Source organism: Chrysochloris asiatica, unplaced genomic scaffold, assembly GCF_000296735.1.
Source record: "Chrysochloris asiatica unplaced genomic scaffold, ChrAsi1.0 scaffold00053, whole genome shotgun sequence".
Taxonomy (NCBI): domain Eukaryota; kingdom Metazoa; phylum Chordata; class Mammalia; order Afrosoricida; family Chrysochloridae; genus Chrysochloris; species Chrysochloris asiatica.
Window position 1 is genome coordinate 9,837,008 of NW_006408571.1, and position 16,417 is coordinate 9,853,424.

The 16,417-nt window shown below is 41.3% G+C and overlaps 1 protein-coding gene across 1 annotated transcript; it reads left to right on the plus strand.

Annotated features, from left to right (window-relative positions):
• The first annotated feature begins 3,231 nt into the window (after positions 1-3,231).
• On the plus strand, positions 3,232-16,409 carry DNAJA1 (DnaJ (Hsp40) homolog, subfamily A, member 1). Its single transcript, XM_006863027.1, has 8 exons — positions 3,232-3,363; positions 3,778-3,955; positions 5,762-5,866; positions 6,826-7,053; positions 9,168-9,282; positions 10,389-10,504; positions 12,859-12,959; positions 16,191-16,409. The coding sequence occupies exons 1-8, from the start codon at positions 3,232-3,234 to the stop codon at positions 16,407-16,409; spliced, it is 1,194 nt and encodes a 397-aa protein (XP_006863089.1).
• The last annotated feature ends 8 nt before the right edge of the window (positions 16,410-16,417 follow it).

Genomic DNA, 16,417 nt, shown 5'->3' on the forward strand with positions numbered 1-16,417 from the left:
AAGGTGGAGGGTCAGAGAAAAAAGATGAAGACCCCCAACGAGATGGATTGGCCAAGTGGCAGCATCGGTGGGCTCAAGCATGGCAACAATTGTGAGGTTAACCCAATATTGGGCAGTGTTTCGTTCTGCTGTACATAAGGTCGCTGTGAGACGGCACCAACTCGATGGCACCTAACAACAACAACAATTACTTTAAAGAAAAAACTAATATATCATAGATGACACTTAAGAAGGTAACATTTAAGATCAGGAAATTAGGTGTTGGTTCAGGCACAGCACAAAGTACACAGAGGTGAAAAAGTGCATTTGGGAAACTGCAGAGAGCTCATGTAACTGGGGTGCACAGATTAAATAAACAGAGATAAGGCTGAAGAGCTTGGCTTGGACATGCTTCCAGGGGTAAGTTGAAAATGACGCACCTAGCCTGGAAGGTTTCCCAACTTGCTCTGAAGCCTCACCTTCAGCTACTCCAGACCCCTTTATTGTTGTGTGTCCTGCTCCTGTAAAGATTTACCGCTGGGAACCCCTGTGCTGTTGTTAGGTGTGTTTGGGTGGCTTCCAACTCACAGCATTATGTTTTTGGATATAATTCTTTATAGTAACAGAAAGCTTCATTATCTACTGAGAAGTGGCTGGTGGATTCAAACTGCTTACGTTCTGGTTAGCAAACCAATGCAAAACCCATTATACCACCAGGGCTCCTTTAATGTTAAGCACCATCGAGAAGATTCTGAGTCATAGTGAGCCTATGTATAGGGTTTCTGAGAGGCTGAGAGTTTGAACCACAGCCTTTGCGGTTCAAACCGACTCGTATTCCAGTGTTTATCCTGCAGCACCACACCAGGAGTCCGTCCACCAGGGATCCTCAGTTCTGGCCATATCCATGTAGTTGCCATTTCCAAGATATCATACTCTTCTACACCTCCGAGGCCTGCCTTTGTGCTTTGCCCTTTGCTAGGAACAACTCAGTTCAACTGTCACTTTGTCAGGGAAGCTTTCCCTGTTCCATCAGTCTAAGACAGAAGGCTTTCTCGTGCTGACCTCAGTTTACCAACTTCTGGCTCCCCGAAGAAACTAGGTGATGTAACACGGATCTTTCAATTTTGCATCTTCAGGTTCTTCAGTGTTGATATTCATGTTTTTTTATGCTACTGTAAGGAAAAGACCTAATTTTCCATTACACCTTCGTCCCACTAATCGAAAGTGCAAGAGCTCACTTTGGAGATTGTAGATCCAGGCTCATATATTAGTAGAATCTGAAAAATAATTTAAACTTTTTTTTACAGTTTGCCACTCTTAGTGGTACTGCGTCCCCGGCTGTCCAAACCAGAGATGAGTTCAAGGCTGTCAGCGTATGCGGGGGCATTCTCAACGTCTCCCTGTTTAGCCTAGTCCGGGGTGGACCTGGACTTACACAAAGGGCTCTCCCAATTTCCCAGTTTGGTGAATTACACGGTGCTGTACTGTGCATGGAAAAGAACAAGACCCAATGCTTTGAGACTGGTTTGGGGGGCCAGGCCCGTCTTGCTCAGAAATTCTTGTTCCGCGGGTTCCCACAATCTCAGGTCGCAGGAACCACACCGGTAGAAGACGCTAAGAGGCAAACTAGGCGCCGGCAGGGAGGAGGGGCTGCAGGGCTTTGTTCTGAGAGGTTCCTCTTCCGCAGACCGATTGCATCCGCCAGGGCCCAAACTCTCCCCTCCCCTTGTGCACCGGCGGCAGCCCCACTGATCTGGTAATCCGATCTGCAGCGCAGCCTGGACGATCCCTACTTCCGCCACAGACTTGCGTACCCCTTGCCTACCGGGTGAAGGATGGAGCTACGCAAGGTTCCATGAACTTCAGGAACGGGGCTTCGCCTACTCCCTCCCCCACAAGGCCCTTCGGTACTTGTCCCTCCCAGCCCGAGCGCACCGCGCCGTTTCCCAGGTAACTGCGGGCGGTGGCAGAGGCCGGGAGGGGTGGGACTTCCGGCGGGTGACGCGCCGGAGCTCGACTACAAAAGACGACTGCGGCGCGCCGGGGGGAACTTTCCAGAACGCTTCGTGAGCGGCGGAGGAGTGGCGGCTGTCCGAACTGCGCACAGCAACGCACTCCTTCCCGCTCCCCCACACCAGCTTCGGCCCGCTCAACGGTGAGTTTCAGCCCTTGCGTTTCGCCTTGTCCCCGCCAGGTGCCACGGATGGCGCCGCGTTGCCGGGTGGAGCCGCGGTCGGGAGGCGGTTGACCCCGCGTGGGCGGGAGGGGTGTCGGTTCCCTAATCCACGATTCCCTATTTGTTGGTCTGGTGTCGTGCTCTGGCACTCTATTCCCAGCTAACAACGAGTGGACCCCAGGCCTTGCTCGAACTCCCCCACTCCTCAGCCAGTCTGAGGTCCCCAAGGAGCCGTAGCCTTTTTGCCCCTTCGTGCGCGCCCCCGCGCCCCTCCGCCCGCCTTCGTTCGTTCGGGGTGGCGGGCCTTGTGCGCCTGCGCAGAAGAAGGCTGGGGCGAGGGGCTGCGCGGGGGGAGCGGGGCGGAGGCTGCAGCTTTCGTTTCTCTGTCCCTTCCCTTTCTTTGTTGAGGGCTGGGCTTCGCCTTGTACCCCCTGGATCCATTGTGGGCGGGAGAAAGGAAGGCAATCTTAACTGTCGGCGCCAAATGCCGGACGGAACCCGACGAGATGTAAAAGACCCCGGCTTGAGGGCGAGAGGGATTCGGCGGTGAAAGAGGAGGCGCTGTAAACCCTGGGGTTGAGAAACGACTTTAAGGCTCGGGGGAAGGAAGGAAGCCAGCTGACCGGAGCTGATGTTTCTGATGATTTCTAGAAACCAGCTCCCCCCCACCTCCCCCGTGCCATATGTACCGGGCAATAATACGGCATTATCAGACTTACGGAAGACGTTGATAGTGTGAGAACCACTGGACTGAACCTACTAGTGTTTTTATTGTGGCTGGTAGTCACCACCTCTGGGAAGGGACGCAAGCATTCCAAAAAAAAGTGTTAGTACGAAGCCTTGGTGTGGGACTATGAGAAGCAACTGCGAGAAGGAGGGTTTTGAGTATTTTCTAGCTTATCTTTGGTCTGTTAGAATTTTGGGCAGAATTATCCTAGAATTGTTAACCTTTACTGTGAAGTTTAGAGCGGTAGCATTCTAGTTAGATTGGGCAAAGGACAGATTTTTATCTATAATTAAAACTACAAGTTGAAAGTCGATTAAAAAAGCATGTGTTTAATTTCAGGCTGTAGAAAATGGTGAAAGAAACCACTTACTATGATGTTTTGGGGGTCAAACCCAGTGCCACCCAGGAGGAGTTGAAAAAAGCATACAGGAAACTGGCTTTGAAGTACCATCCTGATAAGAATCCTAATGAAGGCGAGAAGGCAAGTAACACATCCTTCAGTGTTACATCTTCCCAGGTGTCTAGTGTAATGAAATAGAGTGTATGGCAAGAACCATTGGTGTGGTGCTGTATTATAAGCACTGGACTGCTAACCACAAGATTGGCGGTTCAAACACACCAGGTACTCCTCTCCAGATATAGGGTTGGAATCAACCACCAACAACATAATGGCAAAAGGAGCCATGGTGATGCAGTAGTTAAGCATCGCAGGCAACTAATACAGAAAGGTCAGTAGTTCAAACTCTGTATCTGCTAGCAGAGCCCCACGGGAAAAAGCCCTGGCAATCTGCTCCCATAAAGATTACAGTCCTTAGGCACACAACAGTGTAATGACTGTGCTTTGTAACAGTTTTGTTTTAAAAAATGAAAATTGATTACTTTTTGTCTCAAACAGTTTAAACAGATTTCTCAAGCTTATGAAGTGCTCTCTGATGCAAAGAAAAGAGAATTATATGACAAAGGAGGAGAACAGGCCATCAAAGAGGGTGGAGCAGGTGGTGGTTTTGGTTCCCCCATGGACATCTTTGATATGTTTTTTGGAGGAGGTGGAAGGATGCAGAGAGAGAGGAGAGGTAAGCTAAACCTAGTCCACATGCAAAAAATTAAGGTAGCTACTGGTGAAAAAAGCAAATTCTTGAGAAAGCATCCATTTTAAACGCTTGGTTAAACGTTAATAAAATGTTGGCTGTGGTATGGTTTAAAAATGAAGTTTTCCATAGAAAAAATGCTCTCAACAAAATAAAAAGCTAAGCCAAGCCAATTAAATGATAATTGTGTATGTTAAAATTAATCAAACATAAAGGGAGTTAGGTAATCCTCAAAGTCCCCCCCTTCCCCCCAAAAAAAATCCTTTTTACATGTATTACTTGCTCATAGCAACCCAGTGCTAGTTAAATACAATAGTCTGTCTCTTCAGTTGAGGGTGATCTAGGGTAACTTCAAGGTCAAGCAGCCAGACAACTGTAGAGCCATGATTGAAACAAACTCATTGCCTTCAGATAGTCTACTGTATGTGTTATCTTGCTTCAGCTTTATTATGTTAAACTGTATGCAATTAATCTAGCAGAAATAATAGTCTACAGGTTGTAGAAATATTGTTTACTCCAGTACAATGTTCTGCTCAAGAGAAGAAAATCTAACCTTGTTCCTAATGTTTTATACCAACAAATAAGGGCTAATGGATTGTAGAACAAATAGGTAAGTCATAAAATGTCACTTTAAGCTACTTAGAAGTTGTATACTCTCTTCACCTTTAAATGTCTTCAAGAAAGTAGTATGCTTTTATTTGAGGATTTTATACCTTAAAAGAAAACAATCTCTAATCCAAGTCAATTGCTTAGTAAATAGTTAGGGTGACTCCACTTACAGAAAAGTGGTGGTGATTGTTTTTAATCAGGGATTGTCCTAACAGTTATCTCTGGCAAATTACTCTGGTTTAAATCAGTAAGAGGTTGCTTTTTGGATTAGAAATGACAAGCTTCATTACACTCCAGAAACTTAAATTTTCCTTCAATACTCTTGATTCTGTATAAAGTTAAAATGAGGGGCAAGTTTGAGTATACCCAAAAAAACTACATTTCCATCCTTGCGTAGTAACATTTTGTTGGCCAGAAACACTAACATGAGAAACTAACCTTTAACAACTAGTGCCGGCCCAGCAGTATTTTGTTTTTATTGATTCAGAAAGAGATGGGAATTTAAAATCTTCAATTGCAACTTGATAAAAATTGCAACAGCTACATCCCTGATTAATATTCATTTTGTTGTTGTGAAGTGGAGTTACAGCAACAACAAGCCACCTTGGAGTCAGTTCCGACTCTATAGTGACCTTGTACAGGGTGTCCGAGGCTGTAAATCTTTACAGGAGCAGAACGCCTCATCTTTCTCCCGCTGAAGCACTGGTAGTTCCGAGCTGCTGACCTTGCAGTTGGCAGTCCGACTCATAACCACTATGCTACGAGAGCTCCTTTAATATTCATTAGTGGGATTTTTATTTATGTCGGAAAACTGCTGGATGATGTAATTGGCCTGGTTGCTCAATACCATACTAAGTGAAAAGTTCAAAGATTTCCATTGGAACAGAAAAGCAGGTTTGGATTAATTTCTTGTGAAATGTGTCCATTTAAATAATGTTGGTTTCTAAGATGACTGTATCTCGCTCCATAGGCACATTACTTTGATCTCTGACGCAGATTTCCTCATCTGTGACTACATTATATGATAAAGATGATGTGTGATCATGTGGCATTCTGTATATGTAATAGGTGTTCAGTAAATGTGTACCCTACGAGAGTCATCTTGTGTTTATCGTTTTTATAATGCTTTGAACTCCGATGATAGAGTGTTTTAGATTTATAATGAGCAATATTTTGTTTTAGGGAAAAACGTTGTGCACCAACTCTCAGTAACATTAGAAGATTTATATAATGGTGCAACAAGAAAACTAGCTCTGCAAAAGAATGTGATTTGTGACAAATGTGAAGGTAAGGTTTTTCTAACATGTTTGTTTAATATGTTGCTGGAGCACTTCGAATATATAAGCAAATATATACTGCCCAAATCTTTGAGAAAAAAAACGCATGACTCTACCACCTAGAGAAAATTAGCAGAATACTAGCTTTCTTTTTATCTTTCTATGTGTATATTTTAAATGCATTTGGGATCCAGCTAGTTTGGTATTTTTCTCAACATACAACACTTTCCTGTATCTTTAATGTTTAAATATCTTAATGGCTTTATAATGTGTAATGTGGTTTAAACAGTTTCTGTCTGAGGACTCACTCCATTTAGAGATAAATTACTGACTGAATCTAAACTATGCTATGTGCCATGGGGGCGGGCTGGGAGGTTTGAATAAAGGTTTACAGAGTACATTGGTTTTCCATTCAATTCATACACATTTGGTTGGATTTGTAACACTGATTACAATCGTAGAAATGTAACAATTCACTTCCTTGTGTTTACCATTTTCATTCATCGATCTTTCCTATCCCTTCCTGCCTTTTGAGCTTTATCCCTGGACACATGCTGCCCCTTTATTCTAGGGAGTGCATACCTTCCTGTTGTTAATTGTTCACTTTATAGGCCTTGTCTGTGAAGCTTTTTTATAAATCAAGTTTCTTGGTATATTGTAGAGATCTAAACGCTTTAAAATGATGTGATCTCACAAGTGTAATTGTCCCAAGAATTGTACTTTGAAAGCACATGTTTAAAATTCTAAAATAAATTCTTAAAAAGACCTGCAGACAGGATGTTTTTAGATACTTGAAGGGATTGTGGCTACATCAAATAAAAAAGACTGGATGATAGATTCTTTAGAGCATCGTTCCATCAGATCGTGAAAATCTTAAGCCCATTCTGAAACTGCATTATTTCTCAAGTATTCATTACTGTATTCGCTACTAAATTTATAAATGATTGGATTTGTCTTTAAACTATTCAGGCCGAGGTGGTAAGAAAGGAGCAGTAGAATGCTGTCCTAACTGCCGAGGGACTGGGATGCAAATAAAAACTCATCAGATAGAACCTGGAATGGTCCAGCAAATTCACTCTGTGTGCATGGAGTGCCAGGGCCATGGGGAACGCATCAGCCCTAAAGATAGATGTAAAAGTTGCAATGGAAGGAAGATAGTTCGAGAGAAGAAGATTCTAGAAGTTCATATTGACAAAGGTGAGTTTGAGCCATTTCTCATTCTGAAATTGTAAGTGCTCCGGGTATTAACATTTTTACAATTCTAAAAATTATGCTTAACTAGACTTACATGTGTGATTCTATAACCCAGAGATAACTCTTACTACTTAGTAAATAGTATTTTTTTAATTTAGCTTTTTGGACATTTGTAGGAGTATGTATTAAAATGGAAAGATCTCATAATGTTAACAATTCCAGATCAATCATGTACTGTATAATAACTTCATTTTAAGATAGGAAATAGTATTTTAATGTTGATTATTCGGAGTAGACAGATTTTATTTTGTGAAGGGGATTATATATACATTTCCTAAAATTTCTATAACATGTAAGTATTTCTGTAATATATTTTTAAATGTTTTTAGAAAGTGACAAAATTAAACAACTGGCAAAAGATCACCCCCACCCCACCTCCCAGAAAACCCTCTCTCACTCCAAAAATCCCTAAAAAAGTACAAGGGGGCTTTAGAAAGTCTGTAAGAGATTCCATTATCTTTCAGTTCCATTTTTCCATGAACTTTGTGAAGCATATATATATAAATCTGCATTGCTGCTGCTGTCTATTGTGACTCAACAGCAACCGTGTATAGGGTTGCCAAGGCTTGTGAATCTGTGCTGGAGCTGAAAGCCTCATCTTGCTCCTCTGGAATAGCTGTTGGGCATGAACTGCTCACCTTGTGGTTATCAGTCCACTGTTTATCCTACAAAGCCACAGAGCTCCCCATATCTATGTTAAGGGGCTGCAGTAGTAACGTTTCCTTCGTCAATTACTGAATTCAGCAAATGATTTTTTCACCTTAGTTGGAGTGTATGTAGAGAGTGCATTTTGATTTTTTTTTTTTCCCCCTTGCTACCGACTTAGGGAGTCCTGGTGTGGTGCTGTGGGTTAATGCGCCAGACCGCAAAGCCATTTGAAATGCAAGCTCACCCACTGCTCCTTGGAAACCCTATACAGGGTCACTGTGGGTCAGAATCGACTCGATGGCACTTAACAACAACAATCAACTTTAGGGAAGGTCATTGGTTTATAAGTAAAGGCATTTTTATGCTGTGTGTACCCATACTTTGTACAGTTTTATGGACTAAATGGCAAAACCTGATTAATTGCTTCACAAATGGAATAGGGTGGTTACTTTGCCACATACATGATTAAAGGCGTATTGTGTTTATATTGTCAATTATATGTGAAAGTGTATTTTCCTTTTTATGTCTTCAGCATTTTAGAGAGGTAAATGGTGGATAGTCTGGGTTTTGCCTCAGTAATACATGAGAAAACGTTCGATGGTGGTATCATAGATGAAATAAGCATAGTCATGAGGTGATAGCGGCTGAATTTCAATCTGTGGAGGATTCTACCATGTGAAATAAGCCAGTCTAATAGTATTAAAATTGTCTGCTTTCATAGAGGTTTCATATTTTCCATAATCAAAACAGAAACAAAGTTAACTTTTATTAGGTAAACTTTTAGTGTGTTGGTTCCGGAAATAAGCAGATGTATGCTGCAATGTAATGTATAAACAGATTTTCTCACTTTTGTGTTTAAAGTGATGTCCAAGCCATTATTCCAAATAAATGCTCGTTGAAAGTATTCTCTATAATTTTTGCTTGTGTAGTAGATATTGGAAAGTCTTCATTTATGCCATTCTTTTGTGTTGTACTTAGAAGAGATGATTTGATATAGGTTCATAAGTGTAAAAGGAGAAGTACAATTCTTGTTGGCATTTACTGGTTGTATTTTTCAGAGAGTTACACGTTTGATACCACATAGACCGTTTTATTTAATCATCACAGCAGGCATAGTGGGGTGCTCTCTTTGGGGAAAGTTGAGGCTTAGCAAGGTTGTGCACCTTGCCTCCTAGGCAATCTAGTAAACAGCAGCTCTGAGATTTGAAGCCAGGTCTTGTTGTGTGACATTCGAAAGTGAACTAATAACCATGGGGACATTTAAAATTATTTCTGTGATACTTAACATTCACAAAGACACTTAGCATTTTATTTTTCATGTATGAACAAATCTGCATGTGGGTGTCATGATAGATTTTGTGATTCTAAATTTGACAGTTCAATAACAAAATTGATCTTTGTTATTTTAGGCATGAAAGATGGTCAGAAGATAACATTCCATGGTGAAGGAGACCAAGAGCCAGGACTGGAGCCAGGCGATATAATTATTGTTTTAGATCAGAAGGACCATGCTGTTTTTACTAGGTAAAACCTCAACATATTTTATATGCTTGAGTTTGTACGTGCCATAGAGTTGATCCCGACTCACAAAGACCCTGTATAGGGTTTCCAAGGGAAGTGGCTGATGTTATAGTTAATTCTGATTTTATACTGAAGTACAAGAAAGATAGTTATCAGTGAATGGGTTAAATCTGTATCTATGGCTAACTTTCAAAACGTTAAGTACTGTCAAGTCAGTCCTGACTCTTAGCCACCCTATATAGGGTTTCCGAGGAGTGACCGGTGAACTTGAACCGCCGACTTTGAGGTTCAAACTGACTTTGCAGTCCAACACATTAACCCACAGCACCACAACCAGAACTTCTTCAAAACCTTAGATTGGAGATAATTTCATTGTCATCTACATGTGGAACTGGATTTTGAATTAGTTATAAAATTGAATATTTTACAAGTGTCTCAGAAATAATAGGAAATGCTATCAAATAGCTCAGGATTGTGGTGCTGTCATTTGAGGTGAATCCTTGAGATTTTTTGATCTCATGAAAATCAGTAAATCTATTCCTTTAAAAATGAGTCATATCTCACTATCAAAGTTCATAGAACCTTAATAATTTCAGACCCAGCTCAGGTCTCTGCAACTAATAACTATTGTTGTTAAGTGCTATAGAGTCGGTTCTAACCTTGCAATTCAAACCATCTTTGCAGTCTAGCACAGTAACTAACCCACAGTGCCACACCAGGACTTCCAACTAATAACTGTAATGTCCTCTAAGAGCAATGTTTGCTGACTTTTAGCCTCATTCTTATAAGCTTGTTTTTCCTTCTCCCTTTCTGTAAGAAACTAGATTTAAAACGGCACTTAACAACAACAACAACAACAATGAGTCAATTTAGGATTGCAAATGGTAGAGGTTGCCTAGAGTATTTGTGTGGAAAGATTCTGAAGTCTTGTCCTAGAAACAGGACTAGGAGGTTCCATCTTTGCTGCTCCCCACTCTCAGCTCTGTTTTAAATGGAGAAAGGAAGGTGTCTTTGTGAAAGATACCACTGATGTTAATTGAAGAGGAGAATTTCCTGCTATGGGTCTTCCAATCATTGGTGAAATGTGTGCCATGTTTACATTGATACAGACGGGGCGAAGACCTTTTCATGTGTATGGACATACAGCTGGTTGAAGCATTGTGTGGCTTCCAAAAGCCGATATCCACTCTTGACAACCGAACCATAGTCATCACCTCTCATCCAGGTATGGTAGACTGTCTCCTCTTTATTTTCATTGTCTGCTTATAACTGAGTAGTGTATTGTTCTTCCCTGATTATATACCCTTTGTGCAGCCTGAGTTGTCATGGGGTGGGGGGTGTCTTTTTTTTTTAAATGGTGTGTGTGTGTATATAAAGAGAAGTTTATCAAGAAAATAGCTTACAATTGCAGAGTCCCAGGTCCCCAGTGCAAGAGAGCCTTTCCTGAGTGTCCACTATAGTGGGAGCAGGCAACACTCCCAAGAAAGCATCCCTTCAATTAATTTAAATGTCCAAAGGGCAGTTCTGCAAGTCAGCCTCCTGCCGTTAAACTTACTCAGTCCATGGGCCTAGAATCTCTAGCTGCTGTGTTTCTCTGTGGCACTGTCTCTGATTTCTGCCTTTCCAGGCAGGGATCTCACACTCCATTCATACTCTTCCTTTAATGATGGTCCTGGGATCATCAGTTCCTGAAATGAAAGAGAATACTCCTCCCCTCTCCCCCACTTTCAGTTACACATTGTCTACAATTTATAGTTTTGACAATCACAGTTAAACCTACTAACAGTTAACTCACAATTGAAATAATAAAATTCTATCAGCATCATCCCCCACTCTGCAGATCCATCTGGAAAAGAAGAAAATTATTCAGTGGGGATTATTCTACCATACCACCTTTATCCTGAAACTAAGCACACCCGTGAAAGCTAGTAAAGCAATCACTTCTTGCTCTTAATAGTCTCCTATTTCTGATGGTGGTGGGGGTTATGTGCTATGGAGTTGGTTTTGACTCATAGTGGCCCTGTATAGGATCTCTGAGGCTGTAAATCTTTATGGGAGCATACAATGTCTTAAGTTGTCCGTCCCTATCAACCCAGTACACTGAGGAGGCAAACATGTTCCTTGATTTGAAGAATCTTCCATTGTGGTTGGAACTTTGAGCAACTGCATCCATAAGCAAAAGTCTAGTTCATCACATTATAGCAATTGTACTTCCTCACAGTATCAAACATTAGTTATCTTCATCCAGTTAGGGTCTGGTCACAATTACACCCTAGCCATTCAAGCCAGGTCAAATGAGTACCAGCTGCAGCTCCCTGTACTTCAGTCCAGCTGGCATCCTTACTCTCAGAGTGCCTATGACTTCAGGAGTGAACATAACTCTGTAAACTTCAGACCAGTCAGCCTTACCTCTCCTGTCAGGGTCAGTGGGTGCCAGTAGAACATGTCTAAATAGTCTGTGTCTTCGTTACTGCATTTTCTCCAATTCCACTCACAAGTAAACCCAGGTGGTCACCAGTGAGCATACTAGCTGCTGCTTACCAGCTCCCTTTAACTTTTTTGTTCCATGTTAGGTGCCATAGAATTGATTCCGACCAATAGCATCCCTGTATAGGGTTTTCATGGAGCAACTGGTGAGCTTAAACTGCCGACCTTGCATTTCAAACTGGCTTTGCAATTTGGTGCATTAAACCACAGCCACACCAGGTCTCCTTAGAAGGGAAACTGTCTGATGGTCCAACTGTCCTTGCGTTGATGTCTCCATAGTCCAAAAAGACAAACTGCTCTTTTTCCCCCTTTGCTTTCTTTTAATCTGTTTTCCTATCAGTTTTGCGTGGGGCTTAGGATACTCTTATTTCTGAAAGCAAAAAGGCTCTTTCTTTCTTGGCATAGTTCTAAGTCTCCTTTGGCAAATCCAATAAAATATAGGCTGATGAAGGTGGGCTCATAAGCTCTCTAATCATCACACCCAACATAGTCATTTCTATATCAGATACATTATTTCATAATTATAGGCAGGAGACACCAATATCCATAAGGCAGTCAAACCCAGAAACCTTTTAAAACATTCATGACGCCATTGCAGTGAATCCTCCTGACAACCAGCTACTTAAACCAAGTGGGGACAGTGACTCCACAAAGGGCAAAGAGGGCCAAACTCAAGATCACCCAAGGCTGATTCCAATGAAGTGGAGGTCAGACGTGCCTCCATTCCTATTATCAGTGCTCATTTAGAAAATTCATCCTTATAATTTTGTTTCTCTAGATCCATGTTCTCTTGGCCACACACACCTTGAGCCGAATTTTGTAGGGAAGCAAAATCAGTAACGAGTGTATATGTGTATTTATCTTTATTATCAGGAAATGGCTTATAATTGCAGAGTCCCAGGTCCCCAGCGGAAGAGTCATGTCGTCTTGACTTTTTTTGGTAGCCCCAAGAAAACCCATAATTGAAAGGTTACAAAATTGCTTCCATTCACAAATTTGTTTCTAGTAGTGTGCTAGAGTGTTTTCCTTATTTGCCCTGCCTCCTAAAAATGTAACCATACTTAAGCAAGAATTTGGCTTCAATGTTTTTAGGTCAGATTGTCAAGCATGAAGATATCAAATGTGTGCTAAATGAAGGTATGCCAATTTATCGTAGACCGTATGAAAAGGGGCGCCTAATCATCGAATTTAAGGTAAGCTATAGACAGCACTTAACAATAACAACAATAATTTGACTATTTATAATGGTTAATTTACTGAAATCTAGTACAGTTAATACTTTGTGAATGCCAAGAAACACTAGTGTTCTTGCTTGTTTTAATAGGAAGAGGTTGTTGTTGTTAGGTGCCTTCAAGTCAGTACCGACTCAAAGCGACCTTATGCACAACAGAATGAAACACTGCCTGATCCTGGGCCAACCTCACTACTGTTGTCACACTTGAGTCCATAGATGATGCCACTTGGCTAATCCATCTCGTTGGGGGTTTCCTCTTTTTCTCTGACCCTCCACCTTACCAACCATGGTATCCTTCTCCAGCAACTGGTCCTTACTAACAATATGTTTGAAGAATGAGACGGAAGTTTAGCTATCTTGGCCTCCAAGGAGCACTCTGGCTGCACTTCTTCAAACACAGATCTGTTGGGTTTTTTTGGCAGCCCATGACACTTTCAATATTCTTCTCCAACACCATAACTCAAAAGCATCAATTCTTCTGTGGTCTTCCTTATTCACTGTCTAGCTTTCACATGCATATGAGGTTATTGAACCCCATGGCTTGGGTCAGGTGCACCTTAGTTCTCAAGCTGACATCTTTGCTCTTGAACACTTTAAAAAGGTCGTCTTGTGCAGCAGATTTGCCTAATTCAATACGTAGTTTGATTTCTTGACTGCTGCTTCCACGAGTGTTGATAGTTGATCCAAGAAGAATTAAGTCCTTGACAACTTCAGTTTTTTCTCTGTTGATACGAATGTTTTTTATTGGTCCAGTCGTGGGGATTTTTGTTTCTGTTTTTTACATCAAGATGTAATCCATATTCCCGAAAGCTGTGTGCTCTTTAATCTTCGTCAGTAAATGTTTCTAAGTCCTCTTCACTTTCAGCAATCCAAGGTTGTATCTACATCTTGCAGGTTATTAATGTGTCTTCCTCCAATCCTGATGCCAAGTTTTTCTTCATATAGCCTAGCTTCTCTGATTATTTGCTCAGCATACAGGTTGAATAAGTATGGTGAAAGAACACAACCTTGACGCATACCTTTCTTAATTTTAAACCAGTGTTTCCATGTTCTGTTCGAACAACTGCGTCTTGGTCCAGGTACAAATTCCTCATGAGCACAAGCCGGAATACTCAATACTTTGCAATGTTGTCCATAGCTTGTCGTGATCCACACAATTAAAAGCCTTTGTATAGTCAATAAAGCACAGGTAAACATCTTTCTGATACGCTCAGCTTTCAGCCAAGATCCATCAAACAGCAGTGATATCCCTCGTTCCACGGCCTCTTCTGAATCTAACTTGAACCTCTGGATGGTCTCTTGTCAGTGTATGCTTACCAGCTGTTTCTGTATTACCTTTAGTAAAACTTGACTCGCATGAGATTGTCCGGTGATTTCCACATTCCCTTGGGTCACCTCTGTGGAACGGGCACAACTACAGATCTCTTCCAATCAGTTGGCCAGATAGTTGTCTTCCAAATTTCTTGGCAGAGATGAGTGAGTGCCTCCTGTGCCGCCTCACTTTCATGAAAGATTTCAATTCTGATTCCATCAATTCCTGGTGCCTTGTTCTTTGCCAGTTCCTTCTATGCACCTTGGACTTCCTCTTTCAGTATTATTGGCTCTTGATATATGCTTCTGCTTGAAACGGTTGAACATTAACCATTTCCTTTTGGTACAGTGACTCTATATTCCTTCCATCTTCTGTTGATAACTTTCTACATCATTCAATAATTTGCCCAAAGAATCTTTCAGTAACAAAAGTCGAGGCTTGAATTTTTTCTTCAGTTCCCCCAGCTTGAGCTGAGCATATTCTTCCTTTTTGGTTTTTTGATTCCAGATCTTTGCACATTTTGTTTTAATATTTGGCTTTATCTTCTCGAGCTGATCTTGGAAATTTTCTGTTCAGCTCTTGTACTTAGTAATTTCTTCCATAGGGAGAGGTATCCTTATCTAATACTACTTTGCTAAAAAGGAGCTCTGGCAGCGTAGTGGTTACAAATCAGGCTGCTAACCTCAGGGTCGCTATGGGTCGGAACTGACTCGACGGCACTTAACAACAACAACCTCAGTGCCAGCAGTTAAAAACTACCAGCTGTTCCATGGGAAAAGATGATCCTGTAAAGAATCAACCACCTCGAGCTCCAGGTCAGAACTGGCTCCACAGCACATAATCACCACCACCACCACTTTGATAACAGTTTGCAGTTGGATTTGTTATCATTAGCTGTAAGATAGGCTTTAGGGATGAGGGGCCTTAAATTGATTCTATTTCAGAATCTTAAAACCCACTGCCATCTAGTAGATTCTGACTCATAGTGATCCTGTAGGACAGGGTTTTTTAGACTGTTGATCTTTACAGGAAGAATCTACTGTATAACCATTGGTTTTTGTCACTAGTGCCATCAAGTCCATCCCAACCCATAGTGGACCCAGTATAGGGTTTCTGAGGAGCCACTGGTGTGAGCTTGAACCCCACCAACCTTGCAGTTCAAACTGACTTTGCAGTCCCGCGCATAACCCACAGTGCCACACCAGGACTCCTTCAGGTTTTTCAAACATCTAGTTAGCCATTGTGGATTTGGTGACAAAATACTTATATTAACTAAGGAAAGACTAACTGGTAAAATAACAACTTTATTTAAATTAACTTCAAAGAATTGTCGATTTATTTTAAGATCAGTTCTTTTGTTTAAAAATATATTTGCTTGAATGTACAAGAGGGAGTTTGGCAGAAGAAAGGTAGCAGGAAACACAGGCATAAAGGAATGAATGTAAGAGTTAAAGTTAATAGTGGTATATACTGTTAACTGAAGGTACATGGAGGGGATTGCAATCGTAGTTAAGCAAAGTATGCGATTCATCAAAGGTAAAACTGATCATTTGCTCTGTAGACATTCACTGAATTCAGAATAAAAGGTTTTTTTTGTTGTTATTTGTTTTTAAATGATTTTCTGAATGAATATTTAGGTGCATACTCAGGTAATATAAAAATTTGTGTCGTAGTCTTTAAAAGCTTGTTTAGAATTGCTGGGTGCTGTCCCTTTGGAAACATGAGTTCTAATATGATCTGAGATTGGTAGGTTCCCCTCCCTACAGGCTGTATGTGCATGCATGTATTTTTCTGGGGAAAATGAGTCCATTGTAATGTGTGAAGCTAATCTGAAATCAGTCAAATTGAACTTTACAGTAGAAATTTTTTTTTTTATAGGTAAACTTTCCTGAGAATGGTTTTCTGTCTCCTGATAAACTGTCTTTGCTGGAAAAACTCCTCCCTGAGAGAAAGGAAGTAGAAGAGACTGATGACATGGATCAGGTAGAACTGGTGGACTTTGATCCTAACCAGGAAAGACGGCGCCATTACAATGGAGAAGCATATGAGGATGATGACCATCACCCCAGAGGTGGGGTTCAGTGCCAGACCTCTTAATTTGGGGT

Coding starts and splice junctions, on each gene's coding strand:
- DNAJA1 (XM_006863027.1), top strand. CDS start 3,232: ATGGTGAAAGAAACCACTTACTATGATGTTTTGGGGGTCAAACCCAGT. Junction 9,283..10,388: donor GACCATGCTGTTTTTACTAG/GTAAAACCTCAA, acceptor ACATTGATACAG/ACGGGGCGAAGACCTTTTCA. Junction 12,960..16,190: donor GCCTAATCATCGAATTTAAG/GTAAGCTATAGA, acceptor TTTTTTTTATAG/GTAAACTTTCCTGAGAATGG.